Genomic DNA, 21,780 nt, shown 5'->3' with positions numbered 1-21,780 from the left:
AAAAATGTAGCACCTGTGTATACACCGTGTTTTTTTTAATTTCCTTTAATTTCAAAGGGCTTAATTTAAGTAACTTTCTCAAAGACACCGGTATTCTAATTAACTCCATTTCAGAGATAATCAGTAATTCATTTTTATCTTATAAAGCCCTTACGAGCGTATGGACTTGCCTAAGGGCCTGTGTACATATTGATTAGTGTTTAGTACGAGTGTGTACATTTGCTACATGTGAAATTACATTGATTTATTACAGTTTTCAGTTGTTTAGTTTAATTAAATGTAATCCCCGTGTTACAACAACGCTATATGCAACAATTAATTACTTTTTATAAAAAAATAATAATAATAACTATGCCATTTAGTTTCCTTAAACGTACTTACGTATACCCCGGAGTTAAAGGAATTCAATAAAAACACGGTTTATACGCTTGTTTGATTCAAATAAACATTCATTTATTTATTCATTCATTTTACGCAACGATATATTTGGCCGTCACTTATTCATTGGCTGTTGACAATATGACCTACAACATGCACCTACCAAAGTATAAGTTAATGTTACAAACATCTTATATAAAAAAGAGTGGTAATTCTTTACAACTGAACGAACTTCCTTAGAATGGCTGGTATACAGAATATAAACAGTAATCGAGAGGCAATCGAGCCCCCGCGTTGCGTGAGCGATGGTGAACACAAATCACGTTGAATTTCACGGCCTATTGCGTCTGACACTTCAAAAGTCGGCAGCGGTCACAATAGGGATGTTTAAATACAGTAACACAACCACAAATGTATTCGGCAAGAATATGTATATGGTTGATCAGTGCAGGAATCCAAATACAAAGAAATCGGATCAAGTGTAACAATTACATAATTGTTTTTCAAATAGCTCAGTCCCTGTAAGTTATCCAAAGTTGGCGTCATATAATAAAATAATGCTATGAGAAATCCGTTTCAAATGAGATGTCTCAACTCAACTCAACAATATACTCCGATGAAACAAATTGCCCATTCTCCTTTCTATGAAAATTTGACGTTTGATCAAACGTAAAATGACAACTTCTTACTTTATTATTATTATTTATGAATTCACAGGCAGCTTACAGCTGATACGTACACATCAATGTTGGTCGAGTCTGTTTTTAAAAGAATTCACTGAGTGTGCAGTGCTGTGCACTGATTACGGATTCTGGCAAACTGTTGAAACTTTGTCCTATTAAAGTCGGTGTAAAGTTAACTTATTAACTTAGACGGACTCTAGAAGTTGTACTATTATTTTTAACATGTCGTTTACCTCGTAAAATGAGAGCGTTACTTGGATTATATTTATTTATTTAAATTTGGTTATTTATTTAAAAGCGGTGGTAGCCGAGTGGATATGACGTCCGACTTTCAATCCGGAGGTCGTGGGTTCAAATCCTGGCTCGTACCAATGAGTTTTTCGGAACTTATGTACGAAATGTCATTTGATATTTACCACTAGCTTTTCGGTGAAGGAAAACATCGTGAGGAAACCTGCACACATCTGCGAAGAAATTCAAAGGTGTATGTGAAGTCCTCAATCCGCATTGGGCTAACGTGGGGACTATAGCCCGAGCCCTCTTGCACATGAGAGGAGGCCTGTGCCCAGCAGTGGGACGTATATAGGCTGAATTATTATTATTATTTATTATAAATTTGACTTACTGTTAGAACACGTATACTCTGTACAGTATCACAAGCTGCTGGCGTAATGTACAAAGTTCTGATATAAAAAGCGTTGAGACATATTTAGGTTTCGCTTATTGTGTATGTTTGTGACTAACAAATACAAAAAATACAAATACAAATGTTTTGAATACTTGATATTATTCATATGGGAAACTTGTTGTGAATATTTTCTACTATTTTGTGATGTAGTTTAATGGAAGGCAAAGTGAGAGACAATCTGTTTATATTATGGAAATCACAACTGTTTTTCTTTTCGTTTTGTATATGTTTTGTATTTGTTTACGGCCGGACTGGCCCAGTGGGTAGTGACCCTGCCTACGAAGCCGATGGTCCCGGGTTCAAATCTTGGTACCTAAGGGCATTTATTCATGTGATGAGCATGGATATTTGTTCCTGAGTCATGGGTGTTTTCTGTGTATTTAAATATATTATATATATCGTTGTCTAAATACCCGCAACACAAGCCTTATTGGGCTTACTGTGGGACTTAGTCACTTTGTGTAATAATGTCCTAATCTTTTTTTTAGGGTTCCGTAGTCAACTAGGAACCCTTATAGTTTCGCCATGTCCGTCTGTTTATCTGTCTGTCCAAGGTTTTGCTCCGTGGTCGTTAGTGCTAGAAAGCTGAAATTTGGCATGGATATATAAATCAATAAAGCCGAGAAATTCGTACAATAAAATCAAAAATTTTTTTAGGGTACCTCCCCTACACGCAAAGTGGGGGTGATTTTTTTTTTTGCTTCAACCCTACTGTGTGGGATATCGTTGGAAAAGTCTCTCAAAACTAATAGGGGTCTTCAATAAACATTTTTTGATTAAGTGAATATATTCGGAGATAAACGCTCCGAAAGAAAAAAAATGTGTCCGCCCCTCTAACTTTTGAACCATAGGTCCAAAAAATATTAAAAAAATCTTGGAAGTACAGCTTAAAAAAGACATTAAACGAAAACTATAGCGGATATGATCAGTTTCGCTGTTTTTGAGTTATCGCAAAAAGTTTCCCCTTCATAGTAAAAAGACGTACATCCACAGTTCATCCCTTGGTTGTTCAATCTGCTATACTTTAAGCTCCAGTTTAGCTTATTGTAACGGAGGAGTAACTACGGAACTAGTCCTTGAAATTGATGTTACTTAAACAGTTTTTTAAGAAAGACTATTTGTTTTAGTCAAGTAAGAAAAATATATGTTCATATTAATTATATTTCAAAGACCGTGGTTGTACTCGATACACGATTGAACGAAATCGGCTCGATAGAAAATAATTGCAAAGATTGGTCTTAAAATCGCAATTAAACGGTTTTATGTCTTTATTGTTTTGACTTATGGGTCTGCAATTAAAATCACAATTTCAAAACATTTATATCTTAACCGCGGTTGAGTAAAATATTACACTAATAATCCACTTTTTTTATTTAAATATTTTTTTTTATTATTCCCTTGCCCAGGCCCAGTAACATGCGACAGTGCTATCTCATTTGCTCCGATACAAATAGACAGTGTGCGCGCTTTAGGTATTCACAGTTTGACAGCCTCTTAACCACCGCCGGACGGGACAGCAATATAATTACGCGCGTGCGATAGAAATAGAAACAAGCGGTTCAATGTACGAAATTCCTTGTGCAGCTCATGTTAACCAGTTGCTGCATGTAATTAAAAATATTCGTTGAAATTCGAACTTTAATAACTGTCAATAGAGTTGATAATCATATCAGCCATATATGGCTTATGCGGTAAAGGGCTAAGCGTTTTTCTTTTCTTTACTCGTGTTTGCCAAGGTCACAGCCTCGGCAAAAATCGGGAACCTTCGTTTACTTTCGGCCTAATGGCGGTAGGCACGAAACTATCACGCTACGACAATTATTACTTCTTGGGCATTTTCTTTCACATTATTTCCTTTGCTTTAGTTCCTATTAGCCGTCACGAAAGGCAATTATTTTTAATTCTGAATTTTTGTTTGATGAAAGACAAATAACTGCTTATTACAGTAATTGCATATAAGTTTTTATTGTGTCAAACAGAAACGGGTTCAGATTTTATACAATATTTGGAAGTTTTATGAATTTTTTTTCGCATATTACCCTTACTCATAAAACGTAGCAAACTTTTAATACATTTTGTCCCTTTCTAACAAATACTTATGTCAAATTGATGGATAGGAAAAATAGACTATAAAGGGAACAGGGTATGTCCTTAAACTACGTCCAAAAGAGATGTATGGCGTATGACACTGTGAATATCATCTCACTTTGTGTGGTAGGGCACAGCACAGCGGATTTCATTCCAGATCTAGAGCAGACCCCAACTGGGGAAGTACCTTCACCTTATAGAAAACCGCAGCCAAATAACACTAGAACCTACTCATACTGTTGTTTTCCTGCCGGTAAGGTTGACAGAGCTCAACGAGGGTGTGGTGTTAGGGTCGGCAACGCGCTTGTAACACCTCTGTAGTTGCAGGCGTACATAGAAATGGTTACCGAGTGGGACCCACGGAACACCATAGGCGGTGCAGGACAGACAGGCAAATCGAAAAGGAGATGGCGGGACGACTTGGACGCATTCTATCCAAAATGGTGGGAAAATGTCAATGACAGGCTCGAGTGGAGAAAACGAGGGGACGCCTTTGCCCAGCAGTGGAACACTAAAGTAGAATAACAAAAAAAAAACTTCTTAGAAAACGCCTTAGTTATACAGTAGACCTATAATTAATTGTAGAATAAAACTACACATCATTACTATTCTGTTTTATTCTCATAACTGTCTTCCATTTTTTATTACAATCAGTTCAAATTGAAGATTAACAGTCTGTCAAAAAAAACTTCTATGTTAACTCCATCCATTTGACAACATCTAACAAATAATAGTTATTTTCATCTAAAACAGTTTATTATATTGTAAACATTATTACTATAAAAATAATATAAATAAAGATTCTTCATACATAATTTTAATGACAATGTATCAGCAAAAACAACACAATTTTAGCTAGTCATTAAAAAAAATAGAAACGTAAAATCAGTACTTATTTTAATATTCTATGGTATAGCTGTCATTTTTTTTTTTCTAAAAACTTAATGAATAAAGTTCTTTCTATCATCTACGTATCACAAACAATTGAAATATAATCAAAAGAGTAGAGCGTGGCAAAAAGTTGTTTTGGACACAAATTACAAAAACAATATTGCATCAGGGGTTCCCAAACTGTGCGGCGCAGCGCCCTGATACGCCGTAAACAGTATAAAGAGGGGCGCCGCCGTAAGGCAATAGTCCTCACCATACGTACATACCTATTTATTTCTAATAGCTTAGCTAGGGTACGGCGGTGAGATTCAATTTTAAACTTGTAAGGGCGCCACGGACTTTGAAAGAAATTTAACATTAATAGCTGAATACACAAGCTTGGGAAAATGTACTTGATTTTAATCACACAAAATAAACTAGTCCTTTTTTCATTAAAATAATATTTCATTAATCTATCTTTATTTTTCCGTAATTTTCCGATAACACTAACTAATGTTATTTCACTTTTGTCTTTCATATTGATGTGACAATTTATATACGACCTATTATTGTAGCTACAGGGTACTATTATAAAAATACTGTTTAAGATCATACATATTTTGAGACTGAATTACTATTGCACTACGAAAGGCGAGGCTAATATACAAATCTAATACATGCAAGTATTCTAAGTAAATTAATTTTAACACAATCTCAATTAAAACATTGAGATTCTCTGAGCTTAACGTAAAATATGACCATAGGAAAAAGTATTCGCGTTACAAAAACGATATTTGGTTAAATCCAATACAATAAGGTCAATACGGGTAAGTGTAACGGTTCGATTTGAAGAATGATTAAGACACGTCTAAGATCATGGAAAGATCTTTAAAAGATCGATAACTAAACAACATGTCAAAATTGACGTTTATTTAGATTCCACTGTGATCCCAATAAGATCTATCTACGATATTTCTAACGCCAAAGTGACATTGGTTGCCCGCATCGAGCTGCTTCTGTCAATTATACGACATAAAAATGATATCTAAATTAGAACTTATCTAAACCAGATATTATCGTTATCGTATTTCATTCTTCGAATCGGGCCGTAAGTTTGGATAGCTTTTTTGCTACTCGCGATTAGTGGCAAATGAATGAACTCGCATTATACACTAATCAATGTGTAAAGGCCGGCCGCAGTTACCCCGCTGCCACACTTATCCATATTTACCTTACATTTTTAACATCTAATGTATTTTTTTACTTTTCCACAAATTCATACAACGGTGTTTTTTTCGTAGAAAAATCTCATTCTTTCTCAATCTGTGTTAAAAATGTGTTTTGCACAGTAAAGTTTATTGAATAAATATTAACCTCGAGAAAGCGTAGATTTGATATTTTGTTTAATTTTGCAAAAAATATCACTTGCTTGCTGCTTTTTGATCATTTAATTTAATTTGTGATTACGTAAAATCTAAAATCTAAAAATATCGAGTCTACACTTTATAGAAACGGTTTAGGCCCTTAGTACTAACAATGCTTATACTAACAGATAATTGACTATTTTATTTTTTGACGCTGAAAAACTTTAGCTGGGCTCGTGCTTAAAGCTTTTAAGCGTTCCGTCGTTTGTTATGTGGCTATTTATAAAAAAGTAAAAAAATCATCATATAAGGTTTTATTTTTTCTACAATATTATCATTATTTTTTTGCTTTGCTCCACTTTGTCCGGTCTTCGGCAACTGTCGATTGAAAACAGTCAATTGTTCGCATAAATTTTCTTAAGTTTTTTTATGTTATAGAAAAATAAAGCATCCAAACTTTATAGCCACATAACAATACAGACTTTGAATTTAAAACGGTCGATCATACATCATTTTGATATAAATACATGTCTATTATGTTTTTACAACGGCTTTGACTCTAAAGCGACACTTAAACTGATTATTGTAAGGTTCTTAGCTAGAATTATAAAGAGACTTGAAGTATACATACATGACTACAACTTTTATATACACACTCTAACATTTTATTGTCAGTTCTGAACTTTATGACTGAAATTAACTTACAAACAAACAGTATTTACAGTCGCTAATATCAGTTTTTTTTTGGCTTTTAGAAAGCCTATACATCTTAATACACTTTCTACACATTTCATTCTATACACTGAAAGCGTTCTTACTGAATTTAAAATACAGTATTGTCTTATCATAAACAACATTAAATAGTCATTCAAAATTGTGCGCGCAGCTCGGGGGTTGGTAAATTCACGCCTTATGCCCCACATACATGGACTAGGTGATGTGGAAATCACCCCGAAGGAGTCTTGTGAAGGTCTTTTTAAATTGCTGGTTAGCGAGGGCGTAGCAGAAAGGATTAATAGGACTATTAGCGTAGCACAAAAAGTATGTAAACATGTATAAATGCTTGTTCGTACAGGGCGGATCTGTGCAGAAACCTTCCACTAAAGCTAAAATGTGATAAGGCGTCCAACATACTACGAACGCGCCGAGAATAAACGAAATGGTCCTAAACGCCTTCCTTGCCCTGTTTTCCGACTTCGACTTCTGGCGCCCGATGCTCGGGAACAGGCCGTCGCGCTTCGAACGTTTAACTTTTAATTTCTTTCCAATGTTTTTAACAAACTCTTTCTTCGAGTCACCACGGCCTGACCCAGTAACGGCGGGGCTGGACGCTTCGCTGTTTTCCACGGCCGGCATTATGCAAGCGTTTAGTTTCAATGGTGAGATAATTTCAGGCCGCTTCGGTGACTGCTGCTCGTTATTATTGGAAGACGTTGACACTAAAGTGATCACTGGTTTGGGTCGCTCTCCCGTCGTCAAACTAACTTCTGTGTTTACTTTTATCGGCGGTGGCGGTGAGAAGCTCGTTTTAGGCGCCGGCGTTTTGGCCTCCGCTGTAGCTCTAATAAGAGCTGCTTGCAAAAGGGAAGTATTAGTTACATTGGTTGCATTGTTCAAAGTTGGTGGAGATGAAGGTTCAGTTGCAGTTGGAAACGTCACAGAAGAGGGAGGACTTTCGTTAGTCGGTGTAGGAACGATGACTGAACTCTCATCCATGTATCTCAAATCAGCGCCGTCCATTCCAACTAGTACGTCATAAGTATTGCCATCTTTTACTACTCTAACAGTTCTTGCTCGAGAGGATTCGGAATAAGAAGGAGGGCTTTCGGATACAGGCGGGCTGCACCTGAACTCAGTAGGTGGAGGTATAATTCTTTGAGCAATAGTAGTCGACACTTCTCGTTGTTCAGACGGCGTAGCTATGCCTGAAGACGTGGGTGAGGTGACGCTAGTGTTTGACGGAGGCACTGTCGGCGCTTGCATGGTTCGTCCAGTTTGAGACGTGTCAGGGTTATCAGTGTCAAGTAAACTCTTCTCGGATATCTGTGATAGAGAAGATTTAGGTTTATCAAGTTCTTGTTTCGTTACAGGGGTTTGTTTTAAATCTGTTTTAATCATCATTCCGCCGTTCATGCGCATGTTGTTGAGCAGTTGGAGTGCTCCGGTTTGCATTACGAGGTTGGCTACAGACGGTCGCTTTTTGACGTTGGTTTGTGTAGTGCTTTCATCATCGGAGTCGAAAGCAGGACTACTAGATCTTTCCGCCTCTACTTGATCTTCTTTCTTATCTCCGTCTGATTCTGCGGTTGTTGATGTGGCAGTAACAGTAGCACTACTTTTGTGAGCTGATGATTTTTGACTAGAATTAGAATCAGTCGATCCTCCAAGTGTAAGCAACGGTGCTGCTAAAGAGCCCTTCGAAGTTGAATCTTTTCTAATAGATTCGGATACCTTCATTTGATCTTCACTAGAAATTGTAGCTTTAGAAAGTGCCGCCATGCCTGCAGCCCTTCCAGCCATTCCTGACATGACACCTGCGCTCAAAGCCACCATAGATTGCATCTTTCTTTGTTTTGCCTCACTTTTCTTTTGCATATCATAAGCAGTCTTAAATATTCCCGCGTATAGCACGATAAGGACAATCAATGTAGTCCAGTAATATCCAATAATTAAAGCTGTGTTAAAAATGGGATCCTTTAGGAACTGTACAGCGCATTCTCCTTCTTGCAAATCCCTGTAGCCGATGAAATGTTCCCATCCAAAAATAGTTGTAAAGAACAATAAGGCTGGTATAATCCAGGTGACTGTCACCATCCAAATAACTCGGTTCTTAGTTCTCCAGGCCCTGTATCGAGCTGCTATTTTAACGCTGCAGAATCTGTCTACGGTAATAAGGAGCACGGTGTATTGAGATACTAGACAAACGGTGTAGTCGACGGACAGCCAGAGATCGCACAATAGAGGGCCGAGATGCCAGTAGCCTTTCAAAACGTAATCTGTGTAAAATGGCATGGATATTGTACCTGCGGACAAGGACAATCTTATTTTAATATAGGCAACGGCTGAATTTCTCGAGCTTTAGTGGAATTGAATTGCTAACCGTTGCGTTGCAAGCAATTTGTAGAGGTTATTTTCTTTATAAATAACGTTTGTGGAAGTATATTACAGGTGTTTAAAGGAGATAAATCTGTTTAATAATTTGACACCCTCAATTATTAAAAAAATAGAAAATCATGTTTCTCAAAAACTATTTTCTTTTATAAGATGCCTAATCATTAAGCTCAGGAACAATTTTGTTTTTTTAATTTGGTCATCATCGCAATTTTTCAATGCTAAAAAAAAAAATCATAAAATGACGCGCGGGGAAGTAAAAATCATTGTAAATATTTTCCTCGACAAAAAACTGAATATTAAAAAATAATGCAAGTGTAAGATGATTTTTGAAATTATTTCGATATTCCGTGTAATTTTACCACCGCGAGAATGACATACCTGAGTGCCTTACCTATGAGGAGGTCTGTGGCAGAGAGTGAGGTCATGTAATAGTTGCTGGACGGGCGGATAGTCCGGTCCACAAGGGTCCATAAGCACCCGGACATTGCCGCTGACTTTCAACATTAATATTTATATTGGTAATATCGCACCTATGAGAAGGTCTGTGGCAGCGAGCGAGGCGATGAAGTAGTTGCTGGGTTGACGAATAGTGCGGTCAACAAGAAAGGCCATGAGCACCAGGACATTGCCGCTGACTGTCAGCAGGATGACCAGCAGAAGGCAAGTTGCGAAGATCGCGGCCAGCCACAGAGGGAATGGTGGGAGTATTGGTTCCTGTGGGGAAATTGTAATGTTAATTGTTTTCAAAATGAAGCATTTGGAGTTCGCGGATTCCAATTTTGACTCGTACCTATGAGTTTTTCACAACTTATGTTACGGAATATCAATTGAGATTTTAAATTACTTTTCGGTGAAGAAAAACCATCCTGAGGAAACCTGCATACCGTGAAGAAATTCTAAAGCGTAAGTTTGTGGAGTTCCCAACCCACAATGGGCCAGTGTGATTATAGCCCAAGCCCTTTTCGCGCATGACGGGAGATCTGTGCCCAACAGTGGGACGTATATAAGCTGAATATATGATCGTTATTAGATGTTTTTAAAGTTAAAAAGAAAAAATACAGGTTAGACACCGACGTGCGAACAAACATTGTACACTTTGTGTACGAATACATGTATAAGTAGGTACCTTGAGTAAATTTTTAAAAGACAGCTAAAACTTTTTTTATCAAAAACTTCAAAAGATGACATGATGACATACTGAAAGTACTGTTTTATTTTTATATCAAACTATTTAACTAGCTAAATATTTAAAAAAGTAGATTTGTGAAAGTAAAACTGAAAGAAAAGTTCAATAAAGTTCGCATAATAGCTAAACTAACACAAAGAAAATCGTATGTACTTAGCCCTGCCCTATCGTCAAGGTTGCATTGACTTTGAAATACCGTTCATTCATTCTTGGCTACAAAATAGGCTTCCTTTATACCCATTTTGCCTCACAACCGCCGCTTTCTAACAAAAATAAACAAATGACTATACGCCTTTCACAAACGATAAAATACCACAACGACTCGAATCGGCAAACCTATCTTCTAATGACTTTTCGATTCCAAGGCTAAAATGGCAAACTAGGCTAATTTGCTCTATTGGGTATGCTGTTTACTGTCCACGAAATCGGTTTCTGAGATATTTACTCCTACATTTAAAGAGCACGGATACACGCTGGCCCAATGCGGGTTGGAGACTTTACATATACCTTTGAATTTCTTCGTTGATAGATAGATAGATAGAATACTCTTTATTGGCACACCTCAGTAAAAATATACAAGAAAAATAAACAATTGATTAGAGGCAGACAACAGGCGGTCTTATCGCTAAAAAGCGATCTCTTTCAGACAACCTTTGGGTAGCGGAAATGGAGAAGTTAATCGAAAAAGAAGGTGTTGCTAAACCGTTATGAAGTCTACATTCACACACACAATTACAGTGAATAAACCTACACATATAAGGAATACAAATAGACATACATAAACATACATATAAATATATATAAAATTAACCGAAACATAGCAGGTTTCCTCACGATGGTGGTGATTGTGGTGGGGACTATAGCCCATACCCTCTCGAGCATGATAGGAGGCCTGTGCACATCAGTGGGACGGATATAGGCTGAATTATTATTATTTATACGGAGCGGTGATTGAAATTGGTTGATTTTATTTATGTTCGGCAGATTTGAAATTGAAACAAAAGGCTGCTTAGGTGTTTTTGTCAACAGTTGTTTTGTTTTGCAATATTTTGTCGTAAACAACGTAGGAAACTTTTTGCGTATACTTGGAGTAGGAGCTGTTCACAAGAAATACGAACATTTTAAAATTCGTAGCAGGTATGGAATTTGATTTTTCCATTCTTACTCTTCTAAAGAGCAATGGTAAAAAAAACAGAAGTTTTTTTATACTTCCCGTTGTCCCGGCATTGCAACTAATCCCAAAAATTGGGGTTTTTACGAAAGCGACTGCCATCTGACCTTCCAACCTAGAGGGTAAACTAGGCCTTATAGGGATTATTCCGGTTTCCTCGCGATGTTTTCCTTCACCGAAAAGCGAGTGGTAAATATCAAATGATATTTCGTACATAAGTTCCGAAACACTCATTTGTACGAGCTACGAGCCACGGTTTAACCCGCGATCTCTGGATACAAGTCGCACGCTCTCACCATTGGGTAGATATTCGGCACGGACATATCGGTCGAGCGTGTGTATTCTTTGTATTCACAGATCTACAATGTAAGTACAGGATTGACTGTCAATTAACGAGTGCGACGAAAATCGAAATGATGTCAGTGTCAGTAGAAGTATTGAATATAGAAATAATTGTGATTCCAAGATATAATCAGGTCGGTACCTGATATTCAGATATGGTTATCTGATCTTCTTATTACAGCCTTTTATATTTTCCAGTCTGCTAAACTTAAGTTTTGGTACATTCAACTATTAAGCTCAAAAGTGGTCACGTGTTTTCATTTATAGACCACCTTCGCACTTATGAAATGTTGCAAAAATATTTTTAAGAGAATTATTGGAGCGACGTGGTGGAGACGGATCTGCGCGAACTCCGAGTCAACAATAGGCGAGAAGTAGCGCAGAACAAAAAAAAAATTGGCGTTGTCTTGTGTCGGAGGTCATGTGTCATTTTCGGTCATTGAGCCAACAGAATAAGTAAGCATCGTTAAAGGAAAGCGTCATTGTAGCAGTGTCATTATTTCTTACCAGCCCATTGTTGTCCAAGGAATTGTTATAGTAGTATACGTCGGAGTAGTTAGACCCGTTGAGGAGGTAGATGTTCTGGCACTCGCTGGGACTGTCGGTCGGTAGGCACGTGCGTTGCTTCAGCTTTAACAGCTTCCTACAAACAAGATACTTATTTAGTTTTTATTCGTAGAAAAGCTAGTAACAGATTTTCCAGACCATGTTCCACTCAGGGACTTCACCCGTGAACGGGTGCTGTTTGTGGAAACCGGTGTGTTTAAGCTTACACACTATGTAACTTCATGTTTGAGTGACATTAACGTGAGACACTTCATTCGGTTTCTGTTTACTCTGTTTGTTTGATTATTGTTTTTCTCTTTTAATTATTTAGGAAGTCAAGTCTTGGAGACCCTGAGAAGAAGTATATCTTCAAAGATAGCTTAATAATCGTTTTTAGGGTTTAGTATAGTCAACCCTTATAATTTCACCATGTGCTTCTGTCTGTCCGTCTGTCCAATATATATATTTAATTTTTTTACCTCTCACACTTAGAGACTATTACATCTCGACAAATGTTATTGTCTATTATATGTTTTAGATTTTATCTATAACTTATAAATTTATTTCTATTGCTTGTAAAATGTAAATTGACATGTAAAAATATTCTTGTGAGTCAGGCGATAGCTGGAAATACTTCAAAGAAACAAAGAATTGCTTGAGTAAACTGATTGTTGGAAAGCACGTATGTTCCTTCAGTTCCAACAGTTTCCTGACAACAACTCTCTTATTTAGTTTCTATCCGACCTAGTTCTAAAATAGCCTGGGGAATCGCATTTGATGCACAGTTTAATTCCATGCGACTGCATTTGTAAAAGTTTGGTTTTGGTTTCAATTCCTGTATATTTGGCATGCACAAATTTTATTTCACGAAAATGTATGCCTACAGGTACATATTCGCAGCGTTCTATAACATGAATCTTTTTAACCTCCTGAGACCCAGAAGCAATTGTTTTGTTTTTGAATTTGGAACCCTTAGTTACATAATAAAAGTTCAAAATAGATTTTGGAATATGTACAAAAATTTGTACTCAGGGTCTTAGGGGGTTAAATCGAGAGTAAATAGGTATCTTTTAGATAAGCATGCTCCATCCTAAACTGCATCGGCACTAAACATCAGGTGAGATTGTGGTCAAATGTTAACATTTTTATAAATAAATAAATAATATATAAATATGTATGTATAAATACTCAATACATAGAAAACACCCATGACTCAGGAACAAATATCCGTGCTCATCACACAAATAAATGCCTGTACCAGGATTTCAACCGGGATCATCGGCTTCATAGGTAGGGTCACTACCCACTAGGCCAGACAGGTCTTCTGAATTGTGACCTTAGAAGTTTCAAACTGCAGGGTCATAATGAAAAGCGTATTTTTGGACTATTTTGCAATGGGAATGGAGTATATCGATATCGATAACCGACAGACAGACAACGGGACAGTTGAAACTAAATAAAAGCTTGTAAAAAGTTGAAACTACTGTAGAAGTTATTAACGATACCTAAACTCATACGAGTAAACACTCACCATTGTGTAATAAAAGTCGTGCCGATGGTGTATATCGGTGTAGATCTATTGACGTCCAGGCTTTCCGTCGAGTTCATTATGGTATCGAAGGCTCTATTATTGTCTACGGTTATCTGCCGGACGCCTCAAACGCCTGGAGTCTGAAACAAATGGTTGTTGTTGAAAATTTGTTATCTCTGTGCGTCAACATGTCTGTAGGAAACAGACAAATAGAAGAGGTTGAAAGTTTTTTGTAGGTTTAATGTCAAATGTTAATACTCAGAGGTGAGAAAAGATCAAGGTCCTTCTATATAAGTTGGATGTTCCGTTAAGGCCATTTTGTAAGGCGCGATCTTAATAATTTTATGACTTTGAATACCGTAATTTTTTTTTGCATTTCTCTTGACAGTAATAGTTCTGAACAGTTTTACGCCTCATTAGGTAGTTCCACACAGAGCGAGCATATGCGCGAGGCAATTTCCTCGCTCACAAAACGGCAAGTGTACCTCGGCCAAGGCGGCGCGCGCGTTTTCCTCGCCTGTCCGCGCTGCCTCACATTACAATAGTATTTTCTTAGAGCCGTTTCAATCGTCGAGTGTGAGCGTCAGACTTTAACTCACATTTCTGACCTTTCTGTTGCTTGAGTGCCACGAGTCCGATATAGACATTTGATCTTCAGGAAAATCATGATCTAGTCAATTGTCATTGTTTGTATAGTCACGTATTTAAATCTGTTTGCAAATTGTATTGACATTTTTGAATTTGGACGCTCTACTCAGTCGATTGCGCTCAATGAATTGTTGAATTTTGTTTGTTATGCTAATATAAAAACTTATTAAAAGCTGAAAAAATATAAGCACAACCTTTCACAACCATTTCACAACGTACAGTAAAATGTGCCTACTTTTCTGTCCACCGAGTAATTGTACTCAAACAGTTTTTATATACCTACATATATCAGAATCTCATTTTAGTGTTCCAATATGATAGTAGTGATGATCTACTTTAAATCGTATATATTACCGTAAAACCGCGTTCTAAGTTAAATAGTGTTTTCAATAAGTAGTTAAAACTAGTTGTAACGGTATCCTGCCTGCCAGAGCCAAAAAATAGGTAGGACGACGAGCGAAGCGAAGACGAGCGTGTTAGGTTAGCCATGACCAAACGGCTTTATGATTTTAAAGTCATGCCAGAATCTACTTTTATAGTAATATTATATAATGCTATAGTTCGTTTTATTATAGGTAGTATTAGAAAGAAGGCAAGCGATTTCGGCATGTTATATTTAAAAAAAATACTTTTGAAAAATAAGTCAAGACAGATCTGTAACAATTTTAATTCATATACGATTATTTTGCTATCATAAGTAATGCCTAGTTACTGATTTAAAAAATACTTTTTTCAAAAAATACTTGTAAAGATCGTTTACCTTTTATCTAATGCAAAAAAATACGAACTATAAATAAAGTAGATTTTTTTTTGTTCTGTGTTATATGTATTATCTGTCTCTGAAAACGCGTTTTATAAATATAATAGTAAAAAAAGCAAATATAGGAGCAAAGTAGGCACATTTTCTAATAAGTTTAAATTTGGAGTTAAGATTATTTCGAGTTTAATCCAAAATAGACTCGTTTTCGAACTCGCAAATCAATTTCTTATTCTCGTCCATTGAATCCCGGCTTCATCTTTGGTATAAGATCATTGTCTGCAGACTCCATTAACGAAGTTCAGTAATCTGATATTAACCTCATTAATGTAGACGAAGTTAAATCGAATTTTGATAAAACATTAAGCTATTGTTTGGGATTTGTGGGTTGTATATTTAATCAGTTCCCGAGCTTAAAAATATAACTACATATGGCTCTTTGTGGGAAAATCAATTAAAGAAGTTTGAAAGTGTCTAAAAATTAATAAAATAGCCACACCCAAATACAACGTAGTCGGAATTAAACATACATACATTTTTCAAAATATCAGTTACGAGTATACCCTTAACGACGGTAATAATCGAGTTAATTTTGGAATATACTTGGGATTTATAAGAACAAATTTAGGTATATTTTAAAGTTTCACATTTTTCTGCAAACTGCCACATGAAACATCATTAGGCTATTTGGGTCGTGCTATTTTTTTGTGACCTTTAATCAATTGCTAGAAAAATGATAGATATTGAATTCTTGTATAAAAATTGTATTCCCAAATTGTACCTGAACCAAATAATATGAAATTTGTTGACCAATATTCATACGAGTATATACAACACACCTCAATACAGAAACAATACAAATAATACAACGCATAAAGAAGAGATAAACAACAGGCGGTCTTATCGCTAAAAGCGATCTCTTCCAGACAACATTTAGGTAGCGGAATCTATATATTTATGATTAATGTAAAACGATGGTAATGCAGTGGTAAATGACTTATTTTCATACAAATCGGGAGGCAATAAACGACCATTGAGTTACTGTAATTAAGAATATTTACAGTAGTCATTTATTGTACAAAGCTATATCGAGGTTGATGGCCTAATTAAGTCTCTTTCTCCATCGTAAAACAGAAAATGAAAGTAATGGCCAAGTATTCCAAAATATTATTTTTACGAAAAGTGTCAAAAATGTAAGTACAACAAAAAGTAGCATGGTCCACCCATATAACATTACGGCTCAAAAAATCAGAGGGCCTACCGCGTATCTCGTTGGACGTGTTGCCTCTCTGTCGCACTTGTAAACTCGTACGTAAGTGTGACAAGGAGGCAACACGTCGAACGTGGATCTCAGGCCCTCTGGAACTTTCTGGATTCCACGGGCTTTAGTAATGAACTTTAAAGGGCTGTCACAATAGATCACTGCTTGGTCGACGTGACACTCAAACTCCCCCAATAATAATAAATAAATAAATAAATATTATAGGACATCATTACACAAATTGACTAAGTCCCACAGTAAGCTCAATAAGGCTTGTGTTGAGGGTACTTAGACAACGATATATATAATATATAAATATTTATAAATACTTAAATACATAGAAAACACCCATGACTCAGGAACAAATATACATGCCCTCCCCCAATGCCCCCATAATAATAATATTTGTGTGGGCGTCACTCACCTTGCGAGATAAGGCCCCGGCCTGACGGATGCCCGCCGTCCGGCTCCCGTCCGGAAGCATCGTGTGATCGCGGCTTACGTCTGTGGAGGAAATAGGAAGATAACATGTGGGGTTGAAATTTGTGTTTTTGGTGTGCAGATAATATGATGTCGTTCGAGTTTCTGATTATTCAACTTTTCTGCCGTGACACCCGCAACTACGTTAACTTATGATTTCATTTATTTCTTTCAATCAATCAGTACTAACAGCTAAACCTGACATGCTAATTAGCATTATATTACTTAGTGTCTAACATGCATTAATCACTTTTAAAGATACAATAAAAATACAATTATACATAGATACATGAGTTAAAGATAACCTCTCTAAATCGTCTTTGAAACCGTTAAAGATACAGTGTGTATTTTTGATATAACCTCCAACTTAAACTAGACGTAGGTTTTAGTGCAATAAAACAATTCTCAAAGATTTTTTTAGTCTAGTCTGCACTGCCAGAGAAAACACTTTTTTTTTTCGAGCGGCAATGTATTTCGTACATTATGATCACTTGTGACAGTTATCACGTCCCGACATTAATGAGACGTTTTGAGTTAAAACAAAGTAGTGATACATTGCTTGCTGAATTATTTTGTATGAAAAAATAAAAATCGACCATTTCTTATAAAACCTATGAAAGTGTGTTAATTACAGCCTATACTAACTGCCCTTTGATTTTTTTTTTATACTACGTCGGTGGCAAACAAGCATACGGCCCGCCTGATGGTAAGCAGTCTCCGTAGCCTATGTACGCCTGCAACTCCAGAGGAGTTACATGTGCGTTGCCGACCCCCCTCCCCCCCCCCCCCTCGTTGAGCTCTGGCAACCTTACTCACCAGCAGGAACACAACACAATGAGTAGGGTCTAGTGTTATTTGGCTGCGGTTTTTCTGTAAGGTGGAGGTACTTCCCCAGTTGGGCTCTGCTCTAGATCTGGAATGACATCCACTAGCTGTGCCCTACCACACAAAGCGAGATGAAATTCACAATGCCCTCTCTTTTGGACCCTCCAGAGTTGCATGATATGCATAACTGGCACAACCAAAATAACACCATTGTTTTTTTTTATGGATACCTAGTAAATTTAATTTAAGTAAATTTAATTTAATTCATAAACAAACTTGTATAAAAGAATTCTTAAAACTAATTTCATAAGCAAACTTGTACAAAAGGATTCTTAAAAGTAACCCGGAAGGTCTGTTTCCTAAGTAGGCGAACCTGTGATTTAGGATAAACAGTGCCCCTCCCCTTAAATATAATGTTTCTTAATTTAATGGAACACATGACTAACCGATTAATCATGTATCTACAATAGTTTTTTAGATGCATAGAAAATAAGTCAGATAACTTATTGGACGTACCACGTCTGATAAAAAAATGCGATGAACCGTCAACAATAACAACATTTGAATCATTAAACTTTACACGTAATTATCTCGAAACTCATCTTTTAAAGTCACATGAGTTGCGCATGACACGGCAGTTCTACGATGAGATTCTAACTTAAGTAATTTGTACGCGTCAACACATATCATACTGGGTATTTTCTCAACCCTTAGCCTGTCTTATTCGCCTATGCCAGCGGTTCTGGCTCACTTTTAACCTACGCCACTCGCCTTTATTTATCCGTATTTTTAATTTAATTTAATTCATATTTTTATTTAATTTTTTGTAATTTATATGTAAATATTTTGATTGTTTGTTGTATTACCTATGGATATTGTCCGAAATAAATGCTTTTTATTTATTTATTTATTGGCCCTTCTTATACAACGGTTGCATAAAATATTATTAGGTACCTATACTCTAATGAAATGCACTATTTTTGGAAGTTGGAAGATTAGGCTACGCTACTAGTGAAGCATAGCTACGGTAGGATTATTGACATCGCTTAGGTTGACTGCGCCGTGTTTATTCACCCGTGAGCTATCTCAAGGAAACCTAGCTATATCTTTACCTAGGTATACGAGTAGGTCGAGAAGGTCCGCATTCAGACGTTCTATACCATATAAGATGTTTTTTAGTCACCTGCAATAATTTAAAAGGTGAATAAATAGGTCACACTGAGCAAAAAAAAAGTTGACTCTCTCATACAAAATATCAGCCAAAAATGTATGAAACAGCCAATTTTTTTTCGCGATTTTGGGGTCGGTCCCTGAGATTAATTTGCTCGGTATTACCTATATATTCACCCCGTAAATTATTGCAAGTGAGCAAAAACATCCTGTATAATTTTTAAAATATTTAAGTTGTAAGGAGAGGTACAAGAGGGAAGGACGTGATATGATTGAGTGCAAAGTATCTGAAAACCACGTCAAAAATAGGGCGAAGTGGAAACAAAATATACGGAAAGCAGACCCCATCACCATGTGGAATATATAGCGTGGAAAAGTGAGAGAAGTTGTACAACGAGGTCAAATATTGTATTGTATTTATAGAATTTCATAAATATTTGACCTCGTCCTACAACTTCTCACTCTTTTCTAAGCTATATGTTCCACATGTGATGAGGTCAGCTTTGCGTATCTTTTGTTTCTACTGAAAATGACATTCAAGCTTCCAGGTACTATGTATTGATTGACTAATGTATCTCAGTAGCCGGAAGGTGAGGCAAGGGAAAATGCCATAAAAAAACATGTCTGTCAACAGTCTCAACTCATTGGAAAACTTTTTAAAACAATGATTACACCGATACTTTATGGTACGGAATGTTGAGCATCCAATAAACAGCAGCTTTCTAAGTTACACGCGACAGAAATGCGCATGTTCCGCTGGTCTGCGGGTGTGGAAAGAGTTCGAAATATCCACATCAGAGGGAGTTAAAAATTCGCGCCCAATGTCGACAAGATTAAAGAACGTCGCCTACGATGGTATGGACATGTATTCCGCCACCCTGAACACCATATGGTACGAGTTGCCCTGAAGATAACCACGACAGCGCGAAGCGACGGAGGACGGCTCGCCACCTGGTTGACGACGGTCCAGAAGGACCTGAAAGAGATAGTAGATAACACCGTAGCCCAGAACCAGAAACAGTGGAAAAGGCAGACAAGGAGAGTCGACCCCAGATAATGGGATAAAGCTTAGGACAAGAAGATGTCTAATTTTCATGTATTCTCAGTTGCATTTCGTTACCCTGATTATCATTTCAATATAATTTGGAAGGAATGGAAGGATCTGGCGAGCTAAATTACAGAATTCTATTTTAAGAGAAATTGAGATAAAAGGTAAAAAGTTTCGTACGGCGTGCCATATCTTTTTTATTTAGGGTTCCGTTCTTAACTAGGAACCCTTACAGTTTCGCCATGTCTGCATGTCTGTTCGTCCGTCTGTGGCTTTGCTCTGTGATCGTTAGTGCTAGAAAGCTGCAATTTGGCATGGATACATAAATCATACATGGCAACAGAACGGTAAAATAAAAACTACATAAATATTTTTTTAACCTACCCTCGGTATTCATAAAAATATTTTATTTTCAAAAAAGTCTTCGCTTTCATCCAAGGGTGTGTGGTATCGTTGGATAGGTCTATCAAAACGAATTTTCAACAACCATTTGATTAAGTGAAGAGAAAGATGAAGAACAAAAAATGTGTGCCCCATCCTCTAACTTTTGAACCATACAAAAGCTTAATGAATACTTTCAATGAAAATGATAGCGAATATGCCGTTTTAGAGTTACTACAAAAAATATTCTCTTCTTAGTAAAAAGACGTACAAAGCGAGGGTTCTCCCTTTTACTTGTAATGTACATGATAGCCCCCGATAGCTTGCTAATAGCTCCCGTTTAGCCTATTTTGACAGAATAGTAACTATGGAACCCTACACTGAGCGTGTCTAGACGTGCACTGAGCGTGTCTAGACGTGCTCTTGGCCAATTTTTTCCTTTTAATCTTCGCTTTACGCCCCCTTTTAAGCCATCTGTCTGCACCAGGGATCGGAAACCGGTATTTTTTGTATGGGAACGAAAACGGTATTTTTTCGTTCTTTGTTAATTATTTCATTCCTAATCGGGCAATCTAATAATACAAAGTCGTTATCTAAAAACACAACTGAGTCCTACATTTTGAGTATAAAATAAACCGAAATATAATGGTTATTTCGATGTTTTTGCAAAAAACCGGTTCCGATCCCTGGTCTGCACTGCGAGTCAAGATTCAAAACTAACAAATTGTAGAATCTCAATACTTCTCAATGCTTCTGCTGGTTCCATGACCACTAAACTCCACTGTCCTGACGCGGAAACTGTCCAAAGCAGATAACTTGTGACGTTAACAATTTCTCATTAAGAAACAATAACAAGCCCAAAATGCCTGTCACTCGACTTGCAACACTTAAATGACCAATGGTGAGTCTTATGCGGTTACAATAAGGTTGACATTTATCAGGTTGACAGTGAACGATGGAACATAGTTACAGTAACTAGTATATAGCTAGGCTAGCGTCTATCTCCGTCACTGTTTATTATGCAAGAGTGATAGAGTCGGAAGTAGACAATGGGCATGCATGAAATTATATTGTATCTATGTTTGTTCAATAAACACGTTTTACATTTGAAACCAGTGATTATAATGAAATTGATTTCATTTTCAATTCATTATATTTTTCATTCCATTCAATTTTTCCGAATGATTTTGTCATCAGGCACCGACCGAACAGAATGCAGTTTTTATACCCGGAGGCCGACTCTGATTTA

The 21,780-nt window shown here is 36.8% G+C and overlaps 1 protein-coding gene across 1 annotated transcript in view; it reads right to left on the bottom strand.

Moving 5' to 3' along the window:
- Nucleotides 1-4,738: 4,738 nt before the first annotated feature.
- LOC133520378 (muscarinic acetylcholine receptor gar-2) overlaps nucleotides 4,739-21,780 on the bottom strand; it is a 40,376-nt gene continuing 23,334 nt past the window's right edge. The window contains exons 2-6 of the mRNA XM_061854760.1: nucleotides 17,052-17,131; nucleotides 13,962-14,101; nucleotides 12,392-12,527; nucleotides 9,716-9,899; nucleotides 4,739-9,094 (exon numbers count right to left, since the gene is read on the bottom strand). Coding sequence (XP_061710744.1) covers nucleotides 7,002-9,094; nucleotides 9,716-9,899; nucleotides 12,392-12,527; nucleotides 13,962-14,038 — 2,490 coding nt within the window. The 5' untranslated portion in view covers nucleotides 14,039-14,101; nucleotides 17,052-17,131 and the 3' untranslated portion in view covers nucleotides 4,739-7,001. The remainder of the gene's footprint in view (nucleotides 9,095-9,715; nucleotides 9,900-12,391; nucleotides 12,528-13,961; nucleotides 14,102-17,051; nucleotides 17,132-21,780) is intronic.

The sequence above is a fragment of the Cydia pomonella genome, chromosome 8, assembly GCF_033807575.1.
Source record: "Cydia pomonella isolate Wapato2018A chromosome 8, ilCydPomo1, whole genome shotgun sequence".
In the NCBI taxonomy this organism is placed as follows: domain Eukaryota; kingdom Metazoa; phylum Arthropoda; class Insecta; order Lepidoptera; family Tortricidae; genus Cydia; species Cydia pomonella.
The sequence above is the reverse complement of the archived record's forward strand: the minus strand, read 5'-3'. Positions and strand labels throughout refer to the sequence as shown.